At 34.7% G+C, this 23,877-nt stretch overlaps 1 protein-coding gene across 3 annotated transcripts in view; it reads left to right on the top strand.

The window, feature by feature from the left end:
- PRKD1 (protein kinase D1) overlaps positions 1-23,877 on the top strand; it is a 347,836-nt gene that overhangs the window by 252,330 nt on the left and 71,629 nt on the right. For 2 of the 3 annotated variants that reach the window (XM_032242645.1, XM_032242646.1), the window contains exons 3-5: positions 9,145-9,276; positions 11,475-11,635; positions 19,036-19,059. In XM_032242645.1, coding sequence (XP_032098536.1) covers positions 9,145-9,276; positions 11,475-11,635; positions 19,036-19,059 — 317 coding nt within the window. The remainder of the gene's footprint in view (positions 1-9,144; positions 9,277-11,474; positions 11,636-19,035; positions 19,060-23,877) is intronic. The other variant, XM_032242647.1, reaches the window with a different exon arrangement.

A 23,877-nucleotide genomic window follows, 5' to 3' on the forward strand; every position in this document is an offset into this window, starting at 1 on the left:
GTACAATCCCAAATAAATATTCCTTTGTCCTTCATCTCATTGGAGCCTATTGCTCTTGACTTGATCTCCACTTTCCACAAATCCTAGCTGACCCTCCACCCTAATTCCCTGGTGAATGAGTAAACTGATGCCATTGAAAGGATTCAGCTGGTGAATGGATGAGCAAACAGTGGCATCTTAACAAAATTAAATACAACTCAACCAAAAAGGTAATGAACTATGCATGCCTACAACAGTGTAGATGACTTTCAAATGCATTATGCCAAAATATGCTAGACTCAAAGGTTACATGTATATGATATATTAGATAAGGGACAGAAAATAAACCAGTGGTTGTCAGGAGAAGGGGGGTGGGGAAGTGATTGTCTACAAAGGGGCACAGAAAATTTGGGAATTGTTCTGTATCTCAGTGTTGGTCTTGGTTACACAGCTGTATGTATGTGTTTGTCAAGAATGTACACAAAAGGGGAATAAATTGTACTTTATGTAAGTTATATCTCAATAAACCTGATGAAAAAGTACAAAATCAGATTTTTCATTAATAAAGCTCTTCTTTTATTCTAACGAATCAGAGTGGACCAAAGAACAAAGTCATCTTTGTTCTTCATAAAGAATGAGGGGAGTGTTTCAGTACCAAGTTCCCTCCTCTCAGTGCCCCTGAGCCACAGCAGCCTGGACAATTCCTGCACACAGCAGGTGCCTGGCCAACCAGCGCTGAAGTGGATTCAGCAATTGTTGAACTGTCGCTTCTTCTGGATTGGGTATACCCTGAGGATTTCACAGCTTTTCTGGATTTTGTCGTTCATGAATCAAAAATAGGCATCTGTTTGTACGAAAAGTGCAGTGAAACTTAAAGCAACTTGAAGTAAAGCACGTAGAACCTTGGCCCTGTGTCTCTGCATGCAAATCTATTATATTTGACAACAGTGATGCTATTCATCCTGATAAACCCTGCTGCTTATCAGAATATTTCTGAATCATACTGTACCTAGTCTTTGTCTACCAGGCTTTTGTAAGAAGTTTAACGGTAATTTTTATGCTGGTGTTCCTCATGTAAATTAGATCATTATCCTTTTAAAGGTGTAAAGCCTCCTGTACACGATGGAGTTTTCTAAGAAACAGACTTGACCTTTCTTTCTCTCTATTCAGGGTGCCTGCAGAGCTTGCAATCATTAGCTAGAATTTGACTCCATGACATTTTTACTTAATTTTCTTTTTCCTCTATGTTGGACACATGGGGCAACCATTTATATTCTTTCTTGAACTGAGATGCTCTCTAATCTCTTTCCAGCTGTGGCATTTGTCATTCAGTCTCATCAGGATATGGTGACCCTTCTTTCCCCACTGTAATTCCCAACTGTTAATTGATTCATTTTGGGGAAGGAACTAGACACAGCCCTGTGGACCTAGCTCCGTTTAATTAGTGTTAACCAAACTGGTAGATAGAAAAGCAATTTCCTCTGGAGTGGAAGCATAGGCTTTATAAGGTAGTAGAAGGAACAAATAATACTGGTTTTTATTGCCCTTAGTTTTTAAGGGCCCTGAATTGGCAACAGACTTACAAACAGTAATAATGATGGTTGTGACCATAATAATTATTAATAATAACTGGGATTCCAAACCAGGTCTTTCTGACCACAAAGCCCATATATTTCATCCTTGTACTAATAACTTTTTGTGACAGCTCCCAATGGTATGCAAAGGACTATGGTAATCACTTTGTGTCCTCCTTATAATCCAGTGAGATGCATTACATGAAGCCCATTTTAGAGAAGGGGATGCTGAGGCTCAGAAAGGTGAAGTAGCTTCACCCAGGTCATGCATTTGCTGTGACCAGGACCAGAGCCCAGGTCTTCCCTGGCATTCTGTCCATGCTTTTTATCACTACTGACACCATATTGCCTTTAGAGTAAAAAGGTACTAGCAAAGACATCTCTGGAAAGCAATGCTAGACACTTTTAAAAATGTGATCCAAGATATTTTTCTGATGAACTTTGCTTTTGAACTTGCAAATATTGTATTTACAGTTTATTAGGACTTAACAAAATATAGAGCCTTAGAACTGCAGGCAAGCAACATTAGTTTTAAAGGCATTGCTTTATTTATGAGAATTAATCACTTCCATATGTGCGTGAAAAGTTAGAGAAGTTGCGGTCTTGTAATCTGAAATGTTAGGTGTGAACAGATAAACAAGGAGTGGCAGTATTCAGTGATACATTTTATGACAGAAGTGTCCAGGATGCTATGGAAAAGAGAAGAGGGCAGTCTACTGCAGGTGGGGGTGGGCATATCCCAGAGTAGGTGACACTGAGCTGAGGTGTGGATTGGATGGAAGCTGGCTACCTGAGAATTATGTAGGCAAAACAGAAGGAGGGGTTGACGTGAAAAACAGAGAAGCAGTCTTAGAAATGGCTGGATAAAAAGTATGTTGAGGAGAGTATCCGTGGCCAACTCTGTATGGAGGTAGATGGCATAAAATAATTCCATTTTTTATAGTTGTCTCATCCTTTAGCTACATAAGGCTCCATTTTATAAAAATGCATTTATTTTTTATAAAGCTTTTAAAAATAAATTTATTTTTAATGTACAGATAATAATTGTATATATTTTGTAGCTGTTTTCTTCAAGAAACATTCCTAGCAGGAGGCTTCTAAACTAAATGTTTTATAGCCACCGTAGAGCTCAGTTGCCTGGAAAAGAAACTGATAAAGGATCCTTCACATGGTATCTGTAGCTCTGCGAGTTAATGAGTGGATCCTCAACTATTTCTTGAGCAATGCTTTAGTCCTGCTATCAAACAGTCCTCCTGTCCCACTGCTTCCTTCTGGCTTAAAAAAATTGAAAAAACAGAATTCTAAACCTGCCTAGGGATGTCTCCTTGAATATTAGTAATTATGTTCTATATACCTGGAGTTATTAAACATAATTAGATTTCTGTGACCTAGAATTTATAATTATTATAAATAAATCTACTGTAACTATGCTAAATTGAAGAGATATTATATGACTCCTTGGCAAGTCAACCAGTAGTGCCTACATGATCATGCTAATGAGTCTTTCTCATTTGATTTCTTCCATTACCGCGGATTTATGAGCTCCTGTTTCTAAGTCATCTTGTCACCAGAGATTTAGTAAGCATTCACGCTATGCCCTTCTAGTTTTTCTGTGATTTTGTATTTTTATTTAACTTTTTGCTCAACAGGTAATTATTTTAGTATAGGAGAGGAAATATTGTTTCAAATTGTATTTTCCCCTACGTTGCTAATTGTTACTGATTGTTAATTATTTTTAAATGATATCTCCACCCTTGACGTTGATTTCTGTTATCACTTACAATACTTTAAATATATACATAGGGTAGATTTCTGGGTCACTAATTCTAGCCTGCTGATCTCTCTCTTTTGTCTTTCACAGCCACCCATATTTTAAAATATCAACATTTTATAGAACATTTTGATATGAAGTAGGGCTAAATTTATATTATTCTGTTAAATTTTCTATTCTTATTAGAATATGTTCTATTCTTCTTACAAAAGGGGTTTAGAATAATTTCATTAAGCAAACAACATTCTGTTAGGGTATTGAGATATATGTTTTCTTAAAGTTAAAAATAAGCTTTTAAGTACTCATCTATATTTCATTTGGGCCTATTTAAAATAATTTCTTTAAAGTTTCCTTTCTCCTCCATCCTAGACTGTTTTCTTCGTGATATGTTATTTCTTTCTATTTTTTCCTCTTTTTTTCTTTTAGTTTAAAGATGTTCTATTTTTCTAGAAAAGAGAAAAAATATGTATAATTGAATAGCTTTTTCTAATTTGTCTGTTAGCATTAAACTATTTATTCCTGTGTTTGAGGCCTATCTCTGCTTCATTCCTTCCACATGAAACACACAGCTGAAAAGCCTTTTGTTCTCTTTCAGCTTTTAAAAAGTTTCAGCTTTTCCTTCTTTTGGCTTCCTAGGGTGGTTCTCTGGCTGGAGCCATTTACTTGCATTCAGCCTGACTCTGTGCTGCTCCTTCTGCTGTTGAGACTTTCCTTTCCTGAACATAAACTTATCAGACAGTTCCCTGGGCAGTCACATTGTTCATCTGGTTACCACTCCCTTTTCTTCCTAATTAGGGCAACTTGCTATTGTGTTTTCAATCTGACTTGTGAGAACTTTTTTATTTCTCTTGTAGCCATGTTTTTTTGAATCTCTGACCACAAACTTATGAAATACCTTCCATAAACTTCTGAGCTGCCTGGTAAAGATATCTAAATACACTTTATGTTTTTTTCTCTTGGCTATTATGATCTCTGAGATGATATATTCACAGCCTCCCAAATTCCCATCATTGCACCTCAGTAACAATTTTCTGGTCAGATGTTAAGCCAAAAATGTAGATTCCCTTCATATCTTCACCCATCTGAAAGATGTTATTGCAAGTCCCTCTACAAGAATTTATTGAATGTTCTTGTTGGAGAGCTGTGGGCCCTTGCAACTCTAGATGTTTCCAGGTATAACAAAAATGTGAAATGTGAGATTAATTTGAACAATAGTTGCATGAAGGGAGAATCTGATGTAAAACTGACTTGGAGAGACTGGGGCCAATAGAGAAGCGGGAAAAAATGACCAGCCTCGGGGCACAGGTATATGTGTTTAGGGTGGTTGGAGGAGAGCATGGACATATGCAAGCTTAATTTTACAAGCACTCTCACACACCTGGGCCACAACGGTGTGGAATTGATCTGTTGTCATCTCTCAGTTCCCCGCCTCATGGACAATTTATAGTCATTCTTGCTGATTACCCTGACAGTACACCAAAGATGATGAAGTGTCAAGAACCCACAATAATTGTAAAGAAATATATAGACAATTCTATAAATTATTTATAATAAAAATTAGACTATATGAAAATGTTCCCTCTTTTATTGTGTTCTCTGCTTTTCAAAATATTCTTCAACCTTCAGGATTCTCTACAATTTCTCTGTTGGATATAGCTTTCCCTGACAGACCTAGGCAGACTTAGCTACCCTTTGTTTTGTGTTCCATCCCTGCATTTAGTATTATAAATATATATGTGTCTGTCATCTTCATTTTGACTTAGAACTCTCAACCGCAGATAATGTTCCTTAGTCATTTTTCTATTTTCAACATATACTATATTACCGAGTAGGTTCTAGATGTATTAATAACATATAAACTATGCTAGCTTGAAATTATTAGGACTGCTTTACTTACATGAGCTCACTTAAATGCATAAAAATGCCTTATTTTTAAAGGCTTGCTTTTAGCACTGTGACCACTAAGTAAAAGTTATAGAAGTGTACTGGGGCCTCAATAACAGGAACTTTCTAAAAATTTGAGATATTCACAAATGAGATAAACTGATTGTGAATAGTGGTCATTCCACCAATGATGTGTGTTTATGGGTAAATGATAGGAAGTTTAAAGAAGATACTGGTTTTTGGTTTTGGTTTTTGTTTTTTGAGAGATTCTCATTCTGTTGCCCCGGCTGGAGTGCAGTGGTGTGATCTCGGTTCATTGCAGCATCCACCTCCCAGTTTCAAGCAATTCTTCTGCCTCACCCTCCCGAGTAGCTGGGATTACAGGTGCATGCCACCATGCCCTGCTAATTTTTGTATTTTAGCAGAGATGAGATTTCACCATGTTGGCCAGGCTGATCTCAAACTCCTGACCTCAGGTGATCTGCCTGCCTTGGCCTCCCAAGGTGTTGAGATTACAGGCATGAGCCACTACACCTGGCCAATATTGCTTTTTTTTTTTTTTTTAATCTACAGAATACCTTAAAAATGATGAGCATGTGAATTTGTGTAAGAGTGATATCCAGAAACTATTTTCAATATTCTAGACACAAAAGAAAGAAGAAATGTTCATCTAAGAAAGCTTCACAACTTTCAGAAACTTCAAAATGTTTTGCTTTGGGACAAACTAATCAATTCAGTGTGTGAATTCAATGGTTATCATGTGGACACAAAGCTCCAGTTGTCTTTTAGCTATGCATCACCATTGACTTTTGTAAAAGTGGAGACACCAGTTACTCTTCCTCAATTTGTTTGGAAAGGAGGATTTCTAAACATGGAGTTTATGCAAAAAGCACACTAAAAGAATTTTTGACCTTGAGAACTGGATTAATTTTTTCTATACTATATTTCATGGCTTCTCATTTTCCCAACATTTGTTATAAGATAATGGTGCATGTTACAAGGGTTTATGTGTATGTGTATTTAATTGCACTGTTTTAAAAAATATTTTTCAGTGATACATAAAATAAAGGTGCAGCATATAGTCCATATTGTTTAAATAGTCAAAGAAATATAAGTTGAGTAATTGTGGCTGAGAGAGTTTGTATGGTTCTGGTATCAGGACTGCCTGAGTTCAGATTCTGCATTACCTATTGTAGCTCCTTAATTTCTGAGTATCAGTTTTCTCATCTGCAAAATGGGGGTAGCAATAATAACTACCTTATAAATTGCTTGTCATAAATAAAATGAGATGATGCTTGCCATGGATTAAGCATTTCCTTTCATTACATCAGCCTCAGCTTGTCATAGCCAGGAAGAGTTAATGCTTCTCCCATTGCCAAAATTATCCATTTTTTAAAAAAGTACTGAAACTCTTGGAGTATCTGACATTACTTTATTTTATTATGCAAATAATTTTGACCTCCAGAGATTATTTTGCTTCAGAAGCCTTGTTTCTTCTTTACTGCTAACCAAACAGTTTACACCATTTGTGCAACAATTTATAATGAACCATAAAAGAAATGATTATCTTAGGGTTTTTGGCTCAGTTACCTGTTTCAAATGCTCAATGACTAAGAAAAGAATGTCATTTTCTCTTCTCTTGCACGCTGGAGTATAACAATAGGCTGTGAATAGAGCAAATCAAAGCAACACAAATACCAGTATAAGGGCCTATTTTGTTGAGTTTGTTACCCTGTCATACGGTTTTAATTTAGGTTGGCCGATTGATTATGACAGACTGACAGATAGCACATTGTTCCTTTCTTGGAATCTCTAGATGCTTTAATATTCCTATTCTTATCTGTCCATTTTGATTCCTAAACTTAAATGAAATGGAATTACAGCATTCACTTTGTTTTCCTGTGCTAAGTGATTATCTCTGAAGTGCAATTTTGTGATTAGGCGAGATGGCATGCATACACTCAACTAATGCTGATTTCCCCCAGGGTGCAGAACAGGTAAATTCATAATGAATGGATGTTGTGCTTTGATTTCAAATGGATGTAAAACCTCACCACACTTGGTAGCTTTATTTTAAAAATGTATTTAATTATTCTAAAATTAACAAGAGAATATTAAAATTGAACTTTAGAAATATGGCATTTAAACATAAGTCAAGGGTGCTAACTGCTTATGAATGTTAATCCCCTTCAAAAAATGAAAAAAACAAAAAACAAATTTACCTGGCATAAATTGGGAGAGTGTCACTGAAAATCTTTAGTTTAATTATTTATATTCTTTTTAATTTATTATGGAAATGTCTGAATCCAGCTTGGTATTTGTACTGTCAAATTCTAATGTTGCTTATTTTGAAAACTACAGTAATTATTCAACTAATAGTTGTCATAGTATTGTCATAATTGTTTGGTCTGGAGGGGTGATTTAGGGGCAGAGGGGAGAAGCTAGAAGTTAAGGATTGGCATAAGTTTTATCTTTAATTATTTTCTTTGATATTTAAAAAATTAATTTTGTACATGAGTATGAGAGACCAATTTTAAAGAGAATTTAGCATTCCCCCAATTGGACATATTTTGACCAAATCACCAAAGTAGATGATTGGTACCCAAACCATACTATTTTTCTTATCTACTTAGAGTAAGCATTTGACCATTATATTGTGAATCTTGAAGCAGGAAATGTGATATGCAATTTTCTAAACGTACTTGGATTGAGGAGGACAGAAAAGGAAGGCAGAATAGAAGGAACATATTTAAGGCCTCAGTTTTCCCCAATTTCTCTTAGAATAAAATCTTACAAAATTAAGTTCATATGGTTCTGTTCTGACATTAATGGAAGTTTAAATTTTAAGGGATTGGAGAAGTCGTCATCAGACAGCCTCTTTTTAGGTACGAGAAACTGAGGCTTGTGCTTATTGAGATGTCACTGCAATGAAAGCCAAGCTTCCCCCAGGTCTTGTGATGGCCAGGGCAGCACTCTCTGTGCTATACTGTGCAACCTCAACCTCGGCTTACTGTGTACAAATAGATCTGGAAAGATCCACCACTTTCCATTAGAACTTTGAGAAAAAAGCTAATCTTTCCATTTCAATTGTCTGTACCTTTCTATTACTTGATTTGAGCAGCAACAAAAAAGGCACAAACCACTTTTATAATATAATACAAATATATGAAAAAGTGTAATAAAAATGGATTTTAATATTCTACATGAGGACCATATAGAATAAGCAACAGTAGGCAACACCAAAAAGTATCCTACAGCATGAATATAATTGACTAAGGTATAATTCTCAGAATGGACTGCAACTCACCAACGTATGTATTAAATCCCTCTCTTTGGCATGTTGGTGAAGTGGCTGCTTGGTTGTTGCTCAGTCATGATTTAAATGCTTAGTTATTACAGATGGCCCAAGAGTTCAAACAGCTCTATCACTCTATTAGAAAGCCACTTACATTTCTTATCTGTCTTTCAACTGTGTCCCGTAATGCACCTCTTCATTGTCATACTCAATTATACTATTTTTCAGATCTGTCTGAATTCATCAATTTTTCTTTTTATTAATATTTTTGAATACGTTTCTGGCTCATTTAAGTAAGAGAAAAATTAAAGTATTTTAAAGTATCATCAGGTATTTTTTTAATCAGGTTTACTTATCGTTTCATTCATGCTTTCTGCTATTTTTTTGGCTGTTTTTAAAGTGGTCTGATATTTTGCCAGGCAGGAAGAGGAGAAGAGAGAGGGTTGTTTGCCACCAACTGTAAAACTATGGCTGAGAAGAATGTCTAATGGCCGAAAGTTCAAGCTGTGTTGCATCTTATCTTCCCTAACTTTGATGAGAGTTATATCCACACTGGCATATTTGTTATTTTGCATACTTTTTTTTTGTTTACAGATCAGAGTACCCATTCAACTTACTTTTCAATATCACTATTTTTACAGCTTCTGCCACCTTTGAAGACTTTCAGATTCGTCCCCATGCTCTCTTTGTTCATTCATACAGAGCTCCAGCTTTCTGTGATCACTGTGGAGAAATGCTGTGGGGGCTGGTACGTCAAGGTCTTAAATGTGAAGGTAAGTTTTCTTCCCATGCAAGTTAAACGTGTGCTGTTCTATGTTTATTGCAGCAGAATTCACAATTGCAAAGATATGTAAAACCTAAGTGCCCATCAACCAATGAGTGGATAAGGAAAATTTGGTACATATGTACATACATATGTACATATATACACATTTTCTTTATCCACTCATTGGTTGAGAAAATGTTTTTTTCATGTTTATGTACATATATAGACCTGTGTATGTATGTGTGTATATATACATAGATCTATGCATATATGTATGTATATGCTTCTATGCATATATACACCTATACCTACACACATATACATACATGTATATACACTGGTGTGTGTGTGCATGTGTGTACACACACCACATTCGCTTTATTCATTGGTTGATGTGCACTTAGGCTGATTCCCTATCATTGCAACTATGAATATAATTCACAATATGCATTATATACATATATGTATAAATGAAAATACTACTCAGCCATGAAAAAGAACAAAATAATGTCTTTTGCAGCAGCTCGGATGGAACTGGAAGCCAGTATCCTAACTGAAGTAACTCAGGAACAAAAAACCAAATACTACATGTTCTCATTTATAAGTGGAAGCTAAGCTGTGGGTACAGAGGGGAACACAGTGGTGTAATAGACATTGGAGAATCAGAAGCAAAAGGTTCAGAGGAGGCTAAGGGATGAAAAACTACCTATTCACTACCATGAACGTACATTATTTGGGTGACAGCTACACTAAAACCTCAGACTTTACCACTATATAATTCACTCATGTACCGAAAACCACTTGTACCCCTAAAGCTATTAAAATTTAAAAAATTAAAAATAATTCATGCTGGAGCTATCTGCCCTCTACAGTAGTGTGGTAGTATCTCCCTCGGAAGTGTCTTCCAGGCATTTAAGGGGTACATGGATTCTCTCTGTTCCTTTCTTTACATTTCCTGTCGTGAACAAAGTCAGTCTGACCTGGGAACCCTTATTCTCACATCTTTTCTCCTTTATCATGTGGATATGTTTCTCCCCTATATGATACTCAATATGTTAGCAGCAGACTTAAAATAAAATTTGCCTAGTAAGTAAGCCAGAAATTGTAATAGTAGACATTGAATACATATTTGTTCAAATGAGCAGAGATTCAGGAAATTAATCAAACCATCCAAGGACACTCAGCTGTTGAGTGGTGAACTGGAACTTGTACCTGCATTTCTGCACTAATAACACAGTTTTATCATTCTGTGGAAAAAAACACTTTGAACTGCACAATTCAAGATGCTATGACACCATGATATAATCTTCAAAACTTACTCAATTGTACTCTATTCTCTTTGGATTGGGAGGTCAGGGATAGAGATCCTTGAACATTGACCAATATAACTCAGCATTTATTATATAGCTTATAAATAAGCTACTGCAATTTTTGAATTTTTGTCTATGGGAAGGGAAGCTATGATTTAGAAGAAAGTCTGCCTAAAATATAGTTTTATGAAAATTTGTCTGTCCGGACTGCTGTGTGACACATGGAGAGGTTCTAAGTAATGGACTCCAGCTATGTGGGGAATGTGAATGGTAAAAATATTGAAAGGAAACTGATACTTGCCTAAGTGAGAAATCTGTTTCCAATTATTTATCACCTACTGTGTGGAAACCAGCATGTGAGGTACTTTATATATCTTCTTAGTAATTCTACAAGGTAGTTATTACCTCTTGTTTTAGAGACAGGAAAACTGAGGCAAAGGAATTTGCTCATTGCCATGTGGATAGGCAAGTTATGAGGCCCCGATTAAAGTCAGTGTTATCTAAAAGTTGTGATGAGCTGTGATTAATATTCCCTTATGTGTCCACTCACATTTGAGTTTGTGGCAGCTAAAAATGGCTCAGATAATCTATTTTGAGATCATCTATTTTGAGGGATTTCTATATCCCTTAAAGCCTACGTCTGTTATCTAACAGAACATTTTTAAAAATGATAACTAGCATAGTTGCTGAGCTTGTGAAATAAGATCAGAATTCAAAACCCATTAACAAATTGGAAAAATAGTCAGAGAATATTCAAAAGAAAATTGGAATTTCCACATACCCTCAAGGAAAATGGAAGCTACACTATTTTTAAAAATCTCTACTTTTCACTAATATTGGAATTGCTTTTTAATTTATGATACAACAAAAATAATTTTTTGTTTTCGCTTTCCAGGATGTGGTCTGAATTACCATAAGAGATGTGCATTTAAAATACCCAACAATTGCAGTGGTGTGAGGCGGAGAAGGCTCTCAAATGTTTCCCTCACTGGACTCAGCACCACCCGCACATCATCTGCTGAACTCTCTACCAGCGCCCCTGATGAGCCCCTTCTGGTACGGCCTCCTGTTTACCCATTTACCCATTTCCATGAGAAATCTGTGGGATAATGTGATAACAATGTCAATCCAAGACAGGGCACTAGGAGGGAGAATGCAGCCAGGGTGTTAATGACAGTGTTTCTTCAGGGCTTGTGCTGTAGACTGGTCAATACCTCATCAAATATCCTGCAGTTCTGAGTTTGCTTTTATCACTGAGCTTAGTGATACTATAAAATATGTGAGGTTTTATCGTGGTCACAGGGCCAGAGCAGCACGAACTAATGTGTTAATGTTGCAAAACATCACTTGTCAAAATTTGGAAACCAGAGAGATACAAAATGTTCTCTGAAGATTATTAGAGGAATTTGTGGCATGGCTGAATATTTATTTTAGGAGGAAATTTGAAGTTGCTCTTAGGAAACCATGAAAGTCTTCATTGCGTGGCATTACTGGTATACATGCAGGTTTATTGTCAAAAACTGATTGATAAATACATTGAGAAAAATAGCACTTGGTATTTTAAATATTTCCATTAGCTCTAGAATGTGTGTGTGTGTGTGTGTGTGTGTGTGTATCTTATGCATATGGTTAATATTCTTCTTTAAGAAAGCTAAATTTGGATTTTCCAAACATTCCAAACAAAATAAAAATTGTGGTTCATTATATGAATTATTTAAAATAAAACATTCTGAAATAGGCTAACAGTGTGAGGATTTAAATTTCCCATATTTATTTCCTCTATCTCCCAATGGATATTACAATAATTCTTTATAATCCTGTTATTATAAAAATCAATGGGAAAACAGTTTTGAAAATACTAAAACATTTAGGTTGAATAGATCCTTCTTGGAGTGGAGAGGGGAAATAAATTCTGAAGACGTCTATAAGAAGTATAAGATGTTATGTAAATTAGTTCATTGTTTGGAAAATATTTTATTGTGGTCATCTTTATATCATCAAAAATTTTTTACAGTGTAAACCAGGAGTATAAGTCAAATGGATGTTCATTTTAATAAGTAGGAAAATTTCATACTCTATTTTATAGGGCTCTCTTTTAGGGGTTTCTTGTGTTTTCAATACATCATTAAAAGTACCTAGTAGGAAAAGGTAGGTACTAAATTTTACCAATGTAGAAGAATGTATTATAACTTTGTACCTATTCAGAATGTGTATGTGTGATCATATATTATTCCACAAAGTTATATTAATTGAAATTATGATATTCTTACTGAAAGGTACTTAAGTCAAAGTCTATTTTTTTTAATAATCCTATGTCATCTTCCCAGGTCAGAAGTTCTTTGAGTTTGAATTTTCACAATTAGTGATTTTACAAGTTACAGCAGTTACTCTTGCTTTTAAGCATAGTTTCTGAGTCATGATGTTTATAAGAAATACATTTAAAAATAAGTTTAAGAAACAAAATTTTAAATTATGCATATATGTATATAAATATATGGTTTCTATATAAATATAATTAAGCTTACGTAAGTATGATTTAACACAGAGTTTTGTGTTTTTAAAGCAATTTATTTTATTGTTTTATGTAACCAAATTAAATAACTACTTAGTGGTTTGAATTACTTGATACACTACATAAAATGTTAAAATTAAATGGTGAATTTAAATTTTTTTGTAAAATGCTTAAAATCTATTTTATAAATACATATTTTTAAAATTATATTTTAACTGTGTGTGTCAGGAAAGTTTGTAAAATTATGATCAAATCAGATATGTATTACGTAAGAAAATATTGACTCCACAAGATAGTTTTTAAAGCTACTGGGATGGGAGTCAAAGCTTTCATAACCTTGTATAAAATACCTTCAGGTAAACTTTAAATGAGAAATACCTTTGGGAAAGTAATGTTTGTGACATAGTTTGACACACTGGTTCTCAGAATCATGTTTTAAACACAGCGAAGTCCTCTGTGTCCTTATGGGATGCCTACTTGTCTCTGTTTTTATCTGATCCCTGAGAAAGTAGGAAACTTTGTCCCACTTTGAGGAGGACACATATTTTGCTGTTGCCTTTGTTCCCTTTCATGTCTTTGCTACTTCATACGGGAACAAAAGGATTCTGCTCGACCCAGGCACAGGGAGTATCATGCCTATGTCCCTTTTGAAGCCATTATAAATTTTAAAGCCTAGTTATTGGTGTTACTGGGTTAAAATGGGACATAAGCATGATACTCCCTGTGTGCCTGGGTCAAGCAGGATGCTTTTGTTCCCGTGTGAAGTAGCAACCCAATAACACCAATAATTATACTTTAAAATTTATAATGGATTATCATTAAGAAGTGATATTATGGCAATAATTGTAAAACCTTTGGATTCTACAAAAAAAAAAAAAAATGATGGTCTGACCCTTGTAAAGATTTCCCATTAATGCCACTAAATCATCCATTTTGCAAGTCTGTTATGGTAAGTATACTTTCTCTCAAATATAAGAAAGTTATATTTTCCATAAATGATGGCCTATTTTGACTATAAAATTCCTTTTCAGATACAGATTAAGACATTGGTAATTCTGTTTGTTTATCCATTTGGGCACAGAAATTCAATCTCAGATTTCTCAAATATTAAGATAGAAAAAATATTACAGCATAGATCATATGAAAAATTTTATCTGTCATCAACTTTGGCAGTAAACTATCCACTATACTATCCATAAAATAGTTTATCTTTCAAAAAATCTAATTGTAGTCAATGTATAACAGTTCTGTGGGCATGGATTTCTTTTTATAAATCATCAGTATTAGAAGGAAACAAGAAAAACTCCTTAAAAGGAACTATTTAAGCAGATCCTTAAGTGGAACACATTAATACACTGTATCATTATATTTAAGTACATTTATCAAATTATATCAATTGTATGGACTTTTGGGCAATTGTAGAAGTCAGTATTAAATGATTCTATTATTTCTGTATGCTTTACTCATGTTTTAATTTTATTTACATGTGTTCTTGTGGTATTTGGAAAAACTCAAAGCCGATTGAACCCACACCATACAAGGCTTACACTTAGTCTTAGGCAAAAAGTTATTATAATATAATAATCTGTTCTAAGGCGGGTGTTGAACAATGAGAACACTTGGACACAAAGAGGGGAGCATCACACACTGGGATCCATTGCAGGGGACTATGGGAGGGATAGTGCGAGGGAGGGTGGGGGAAGAATAACGTGAGGAGAAATGGCAGGTAGGTGATGGGGGGATCGTGGCAACAAACCACCTTGCCATGAATGTACCTATGCAACAATCTTGCATGATCTGCACGTGTACCCCAGAATCTAAAGTACAATAAATTAAAATAATAATAATAATGTGTTCTAGAACGTCTGTTCCTAGGTATAAAGGAAAGCTTTAATCAGATCAACTCTCCCATGAGGGACAAGACAAAAGCTGAATAAAATATGACATTACAGAACAAAACACTATTTGAAGGCACCCAAGAGTAACCAAGTCAATTAGATTTGAGTGACCAATCACAGACAAGTCAATACACAGGAAAGCCTCCAATGATAAAGAAGTACTCAGCACAAAATGTCAATAGGGCTGAGGTTAAAAACCCCAGATGTAGAACAAACTGGAAAATTGCCAAACATATAACATTGTAAAGGCACAGTAAAAACAAGGTAGCATTATACAAAGTTTAGTATAAAGTATTAAGGCAATGTGGTATTATACAAGGACAGAAAAATTCGCTGATAAAATAGAGTCCAGAAACTATATATGGACTGATATATGACAAGGGAAAAACTGCTATGAGAAAAGAATGGTCTTTCCAACAAACATTTCTATGACCAGTTGGATATCTATATGACAAAGAAGAATCTTGACCCTGTCTTATACCATACACAAAATCAATTGTAAGTAGATTGGAAGGTTCTAGGCGGTAACATAGAAAGTATATCTACAAGAACTCTGGGTAGAAAAAGCTTTATAAAACAGGATTTAAATCACTGATGACAAAGGCAAAAGATTGATAAATTGGGCTTCTTTAAAAATAAGAAACTATTTTAATCAAAATATGTCATTAAGAGAATAGGACAGTGAGTGGGATAAGACATTTTCAATATAATATATCATATAAAAAACTCATATTCAGAGTGCATAAAGAACATTTACAAAAAAGTTAGAAGATAGATGACCTCATTTAAAATACAGCAATATACTTAACCAGCACATTACAAGACAGACAAAAAACATGCAAATGTGCTTAACATCATTAGTTATCAAGGAGTGTAAAGTTAAATCTGTAATGAGCTATGTCTACATCAGAATGTCTGACATTGAAAGAACGCCCGGCCGGGCACAGTGGCTCAAGCCTGTAATCCCAGCACTTTGGGAGGCCCAGGCGGGTGGATCACGAGGTCAAGAGATCGAGACCATCCTGGTCAACATGGTGAAACCCCGTCTCTACTAAAAATACAAAACATTAGCTGGGCATGGTGGCGCGTGCCTTTAATCCCAGCTACTCAGGAGGTTGAGGCAGGAGAATTGCCTGCCGCAACCCAGGAGGCGGAGGTTGCGGTGAGCCAAGATCGCGCCATTGCACTCCAACCTGAGTAACAAGAGTGATACTCCATCTCAAAAAAAAAAAAAAAAAAAAGAAAGAAAGAAAGAACGCCTGTCAGTAACAAATACTGCATACACTACTACTGGGATTGTATTTTGGCCCAAACAACTTTGGAAAACTTGTTGGCAGTTATCTTCTAAAGCTGAACACATGGATATCATGTGACTCATCAGTTCTACTTCTAGGTATATATTCAATAGAAATGTAGAGAGTCATGCACAGAAAGATATGTTATAAGATGTTTTTGACATCTTTATGCATAATAGCTAAAAATTTGAAACCAATAGTGGTGGAGTCATACAATGGAATATATGAATGATACAGATATGGAATTAATGAACTATTGATTTACTAACATTGTTGAATCTCACAAAATGATGTTTAAAAAAAGAAGTCAGATACAGGGTACATACTTGTGAATCCAGTATATGAAGTCCAAATCAAGCAGAACCAATTTATGGCAAGATACTTCAAAATAAAACTAAGGTGGGATGTCAACTGGGAAGGAGCAGAAGTGAGCTTTCTAGGATGCTGACAATATTATATATCTTGATCTGGTTAGAGATTACATGTATTTATGCACATACAAAAATTCATCAAGCTATACACCTAGAATGTGGTACACTTTATTCCATATGAATTGTATGTCAGTAAAAATGTTTTAAAATGATAGCAATGAATCTCCAAATAGCAAGTTATAAAGTCATTGAGATTCTTCAACATAGGTCATGTGAGAAGAGAATGAAATGTTACACATAATAATTAATAGATTAACTTATGAGATTCCTATCAGTTAATTAAAAGAAAATGGGGCTATAAAATTTACATTATTCAGTAATTGGAAATAAATTCTTTGGGTGCTAAATTAAAAGTAATGTGTCACATCATCCTAGGATACATCCTAGTATTCATTTGTGTAATAAATATTGTCACCTACAGTAGTTTCATCACAGATACAAAACTGTAATTATCTGATCTTCCTTTAAAGGATAAAGCCAAACAAAAACAAAACTGTGGTATAATTTAAAACTAACTACCAATGAAACAGGTCGCTCTCCTTTCCTTGGTTATTTATTTATATATTTCTGGTGATTCTAACTTGATAGCAAGATGAAAAGATAGAGCTGTCTCTGTGTTTCTCAAAGTTTTCTTCAAAATAATGGCCCCATAAAATATCCTGGAAAAAAAAAATCTTGGTCAAATAAGACTAGGAAATACTTCTTGGTTCATCCAAATACTGGACATCCTAGTAGTTATTAAGCATAATTAATGGTCTAAGAAGTCTGACAATGGTGAAATTAGTGTTCTTAAATCCACTCCAACATGGAACCAGTTTCTTATAAAACCCGTTAATATCTTGTGGGAAATACATACACTTTGAGAAACAATAACTTAGAGGAATGAATAAATGAGTGCATGTTGCATAGACCATCTTCAGATACCATGAACTGAACAGCACTCAGCTGAAGTTGAATTGTGATGATGTCCCAGAAAAAAGATATTCAGGGCTACTAACTGGAGGAAAAACATATACTTTGGATATCAGATATACAGATGGCAAGAATAATATCTTTGGAAACTGAGAAATTGATTTCCTCTCCCAAAGAGACTACTTTGCCATTTCTGCATGCAAATGTGCCAAGAGTAGCTACAAACAGGGTTATAATTTTTCCCTGAAAGTCATGTTTGGTTCTATTCAAATGAGTGATTGTTGCCCTTAAGCTCTGCACATGCTTCATGTCAATCCAGAAAGGTAGCAGATATTATTGGATAACCAAACTGTCTTGGCAGAACCTCATTCTAAATGCACATGACTCCAAAGTTTCTGACAGAATGGGTTAGCTGTAGATTGCAAATGAAGACTGAGGATTCAAAAAACAGATACTAGGACCTTTCTCAATGTGGGTATTTTATTCAACACAGAAAAAAAAATCACATTTCAAAAGACAGTCACGCATTTTTGTTAAGAATAGAAGTGAACTATATTGTAGTTTTCATTTGGTTTCTAGTCATCAGATAGAGCTGCCACAGAAAACTTGAGAACAGAGATGAAAAAGAACATATTCAATATAAATTACCAGATAAGTGTTATCTACTTAATTAAGGTCTGTCATATTTTTCATTGATACTACCTCTTGTCCTTTAGAAAATAATTCAGAGTGACCTTTCTACATTTGAATTATATTTCAGCCTTGAATAGAATCAGATAGAAAATAATGATATGCAACAAAGATTCTAAAATGAGCAAATATGCACTGTAGGCATATTTTTCTCCTTAAAACTCTAACCTGCTATTGGACTTTATAGCTTTGGAAACCACTGACTGATACTGATTATTCATCAGCTTATTCTTGCTTGCAGGCAGATAACAACTTTGTAACATTTGATTACTTCGATGACCTTTTTCTTTCTTTTCCCATTGAGAATATGAATTATTGTGAAGAAAATCTAATCTTTCACTTAAAGGTCAGAAATGCTTCATTTTGACTATAATTTATTTTCAACAAGGTGAAAAAACCAGCATTCATCACTGAGACCATGACAAGTAGAGTTGCCTTTTTTTAAACACCTACCAACTCACAACTGTGAACTGTTTTTGCAATTTTTACTTAGTATCTATAGTTTCATTTAGATATTAAACATAGTTTCCAACTCAGATGTCTCTGTAGCTGTAAAGACTAATTAGTATAACATTTTGCTTTTTTTTGAAAACATGCCTATATGAAACATTATTGAGTAATGTGCTTTACTTTCATCCAATAACATTGTTTTCCTCTCTTTTTCTTCTTTGATTCTGCACCTTTGCCTGCTTTTTGCTCTTACAACTTCATGTTTCAGTCTCCTGTGAGTCCTGGCTTTGAGGTAGGTACTAATACTAACTGGCAGTAGAAATTTCCTTCACTATCTTTTTGAAACCAGCATATTAGGCTGACATCAGGCAATTGTCTGTACTGACTTTGTGAGAATAATCAGGTCAGAGTTTTGCTCAAAATTCAACCCATTGGCTCACAGCAAGCCCACAAATTTTCTTAGCTTTTTTCCTGTTATGTTTAGCTTTTTATAGTCCCAATAAGTCAAAGAGCAATGAAGTTGTTAGAGTAATAGAATTAGGTTTGTTAGGTCAAATTTTGACCTGTGATTGCTGGATTTCATAACATTGGTGTTGTTTTAATGAAACTGAGCAGACAGATTGAGAATAAAGAAGAATGCATCCACCCTCACTTATGCGATGCTATGTTAAACGAATCTCATGTATATTGGAACCATGTCCTGATCCCGAGTACCACAGAAGCGTGCCAAGTGAGGACACCATCCCAGTATGCACGGGTTTCAGTTGACAGGGTAAGGAGCAAACCAAGGACTGCCTAAAGATGGCTGTAACTGCTTATTTACAGTTCCTGAACTTACATTTTCAGGAAAGGGTCTTCATTCTTATGTGTTGTCACCATCTATTAATTATTTTCTAAAAATGGCATACAAATGGAAACGTCAGTATCTCAATCCAGACAGAAATTATACATAAAAAAGACACAAATTTCCTTCAAAAAATGTTTTAATTAAGCCCACCTCCAAAATTGGCCCTTTTTTTTTGTATCTGAAGCAATTAATGATATGAACGTGGAAGAGAGGTATTTAGGTCGATTATTAAAGCAGAGCATACAACAGTGCTCTTCTTGGGATAGTTTGTTTGGGTCAGTTGACTTGTGAATATTTAGTGTCTTTTATTTCGGTACCTTGGTCAATTGAGAGTTGATATACTGTTATTTTGCTTCATGAGAATATATATTTCAAATATTATTATTAGTACCCATTCTAAGATGATCTCGTTAAGATAACTCTAACAAAGGAAGCTATTGAAAACACAACCAGAACATTTTCTGGGTTAATTAAGATGATGAGTCAAGATTTCTGATTTGTAAGCTATAAGATGAAGAAATCTTCTTCAGTAATGGTAAATTCCTATTTTTGGAAAATCATTCTTATTCAAAAAGTGTCCTACTTAGAATAAGTCCAGTGTAAAAGCTAGGTGAGTGTAATTTTTTATAGTCTTGTAAATTTGGTTTGTAATTTAAAATGCCTTCTAGACATAATTTTAAATGTGAATTAGTATCTTTCCCTTCAAATAATCCTTTGGGCATGAAGCCAAAGAAGGACGGGAAACATTTTTCACTTCCTTCTCCCACATTGCAGTTGGGAACAGATTGCATAAAGGAGGACTGAAGAGCAGTCTGATTTTCTGTGCAAGTTGTACAAATTAAAAGCAGCCAGGCCTTCACAGGCTAGCTCCTGATGGAAATAAGATGTGTTTTCGACATGAGCTATTTTTCTTGAACTTTGTTTACGTCTAGTTTGTCAAAAAGATAACAGACTTTTCTCTTTATAAATATCTTGGAAGAAGCTGATGCATAAAATTTGACCAAAATTTCTTCAGAGAAATGTTTTAGTGACAGCTGTGCAAGTAGCAGAATGGTTCTGAAACCTGGTGATTGCTTCATGTTCCGCATGTCCTGGTCAGTTTACACTTTCAGATCTGTAACCCTGAGGTGCACAAGTATACAAAAATAGAGAAATTACCTGCCCTCATGGAGCTTGCGTAGGTAAACCATATACCAATGAGTAAATATAATAAATGTCTTTGTATAAGCTTCCTATTATGTTACAATGAAATATATTGATTTATGTAATCAATCTCTCCTCCTGTTTCCATTTTAAATTTGAAATAATGCAAAAAACAAGCATCTCTATGTATTTTTGAAGTACTTGTATAAGTATTGGTAGATTCTGTATAAACATTTTTTTGATCAGACTTGGTGGCTCACGCCTGTAATCCTGGCACTTTAGGAGACTGAGGTGGGCAGATCACTTGAGGCCAGGAGTTCGAGACCAGCTTGGCCAAGATGGCAAAATCCTGCCTCTACTAAAAAGCCAAAAAAAATCAAAAAAAAAAAAAAAAAAAAAAAATACAAAAATTAGCCAGGCATGGCAGCATGCACCTGTAATCCTGGCTACTCAGAAGGCTGAGGCATGAGAATTACTTTAAGCCAGGAGGCAGAAGTTGCAGTGAGCCAAGATCATGCCACTTGAACTCCAGCCTGGGCAATAGAGCAAGACTCTGTCTCAAAAAAATAATAAAATTAAAAGTAAATATTTATTGAATGTGTTAGTAGGTAACATTCTTAGAATTCAAATGGGTTATACTGCTTTTCTAAAAAAATAGTTCTTCAAAAAGGTGTAAAAGTTTAAATTTTTAACTCTATGGACAAAAGTGTATGATAGTTTCCATTTCCTTATACTCTTCTCAACAACAGATGTTGTCAATATTTTAAAAGGCTTTCCTCCTTGCTAATTTAAAACATATTTAAAAAATCTGTGCCTAACTATATATTTCTTACTGGAGAGAATAAAGTCTTTTCATATAATTGTCCATTTGTGTTTCAGTTATGGTGAATTGCCTATTTTTCCGTTGAGTTGCTTATTGGTTGCTTAGAGTCTTGATGTATTATAGTATCATCCTCTATTCACCTGTGATAGAAGTGTATTTTCATTTTGTGTGTGTTTTTGATGTCTTTTCCCATATTGATTTTTTAATGTGGAGAAGACATATTTTCATTCATTCTCTTACCATGTAGAGACTTAACCATATAGAGACATGTTGAAAATAAATCAACATGGCCAGATTAAAAATAATATTTTTGTCAAGAGATTGAGGAGAATGACCTTTTCTTGAAGTAAAGAGCTGAAGTCAAGGTATAAAATGAAGCAGAATTTAACATACTAGATTACCTTTGTGACCATAGGGTATAATTGATGACACAGCATTTTTTACATTATGGACTTTTTAAAAATTAAATAACTTTATTAAAGTCATCTTAAATGTTTTTAAATGTCTTTAAGGAAGTATCTACTAATTTTGATTTGATGTTAAGAGGCTGTACAGAAAACTTATTTTTCATGTATTTAAATGCTTCTATCCTAATCTTTTTGGTTATTCTTAACATTCAGACTGCCTTACAGAAATTATTAGGAAAAAATAGCTCATTCTAAAAGCTTTCTCTGTGTTTGTCCATTTATACCCTTTAATTTTATGAAATTTGGACAAAATTCAGTTTAACTTTTTATGTGAGCATGCATATTTTCTGAATAACAATTTGCCATAAACTGCTATTATTTTCATAAAGGTTTACTGACTCACATATAATTAAGACACGGATTGTACTAACATGAGTTCTAGGCTGCATGCTTTCCTAGAAAATCTCCCCTCAAAAATGATTCATTTAGTTACTATTTTCATTTATTTAAAAAAAAATGAAAGCAAGAGAATACCAGCATTGCATTATCTATCTATAATTAGATATGATCCTGATACATTTTACAATAGTCAAAGTAGTTTCTTTTCAAATAAGCAAATAATGGACAAAAAGTTATTTCTAAACTATGATGATATTTACTGCCCAGATCCATATTTTCCAGGATATTTTTCAGTGTACCAAAAGTTTATTTAGAATTAGAGACTTACTCTTGTGTTTTGGAATTCTGGGAATCCTGGTGATTTCTCTGAATTAAAAAGTCATTTTTCCATTTAAATATGCACCATGACACCTATGCAGTACATTTGTCAGATATTGCAAGTTTTTCTTTGATTATTATATAAACTGGTTTTTCATATTCAAACCTGGGCAGTGTGTACTTTCAGTGAGGAAAGATGTCCAACAATTTTTTAACCAGAACTTACCTGCTTCCTGAGGCTATGAGCAGTAGTGAGCTTCTGGGGAAAGTACCCTTCAGTAAAATTAGTAAGATTGTGAGGCCTGCTTTGAGTAACTGTGACCTGATTTCATTCCACATGTCTGGCTTATCATATCCATAAATTAATTCATGCTCTGAACAAAACCTTGCAGATGTGTGATTGTAAATGTGAATACTACTAGAGAGTTCTTCATGAACCCTCCTGGGAGAAAGTGGCATTGTATACCAGTTGCCCCCCACTTACTAATATTATCTAGATCTTAAGAACAATTAGATTTCTTGTAAAGGCTCTGAAGATCCTGTGCAACTCTCATGCAAGGTACTGTGACCTCCATAACACTCCTGACAAGACACGAAACAGAGCCTTTCACTGTTACCAATTACAGGCATTTACTTCATGGAGATCTGCATTCATCTAATGTTCCAGGCTGGGCCAGATTTAAGTCTCTCCTCCCTTAATTCCTGACTGCTCATAACTTCTGAACTCCTACCTGAGGAATATGAAAGGAAAAAAAAAAAAAAAAAAAAAAAAAGGGCCAGGAGCGGTGGCTCAGACCTATAATCCCAACACTTTGAGAGGCCATGGCAGGAGTATCATCTGGGGTCAGGAGTTCAAGACCAGCCTGGCCAACATGGTGAACCCCCCCCATCTCTACTAAAAACACAAAAATGAGCTGGGCATGGTTGTACATGCCTGTAATCCCAGCTACTCAGAAGTCTGAGGCAGGAGAATCACTTGAACCTGGGAGGTGAAGATTGTAGTAAGCAGAGATCGCAGCCATTGCACTCCAGTCTGGGCAACAGAGCGAAACTTCATCTCAAAATAAATAAAATCATTAAAAAATATGAAAAAAAGGTTACTCAGATTCACTTCAAGAGTTTGTATGTCCTCATTCATGAACCTACCCAGGAAAAAAGAAGAAAGATTTGTGT

Source organism: Sapajus apella, unplaced genomic scaffold (assembly GCF_009761245.1).
Source record: "Sapajus apella isolate SASKATOON/1434 unplaced genomic scaffold, GSC_monkey_1.0 scaffold50, whole genome shotgun sequence".
Classification (NCBI taxonomy): Eukaryota; Metazoa; Chordata; class Mammalia; order Primates; family Cebidae; genus Sapajus; species Sapajus apella.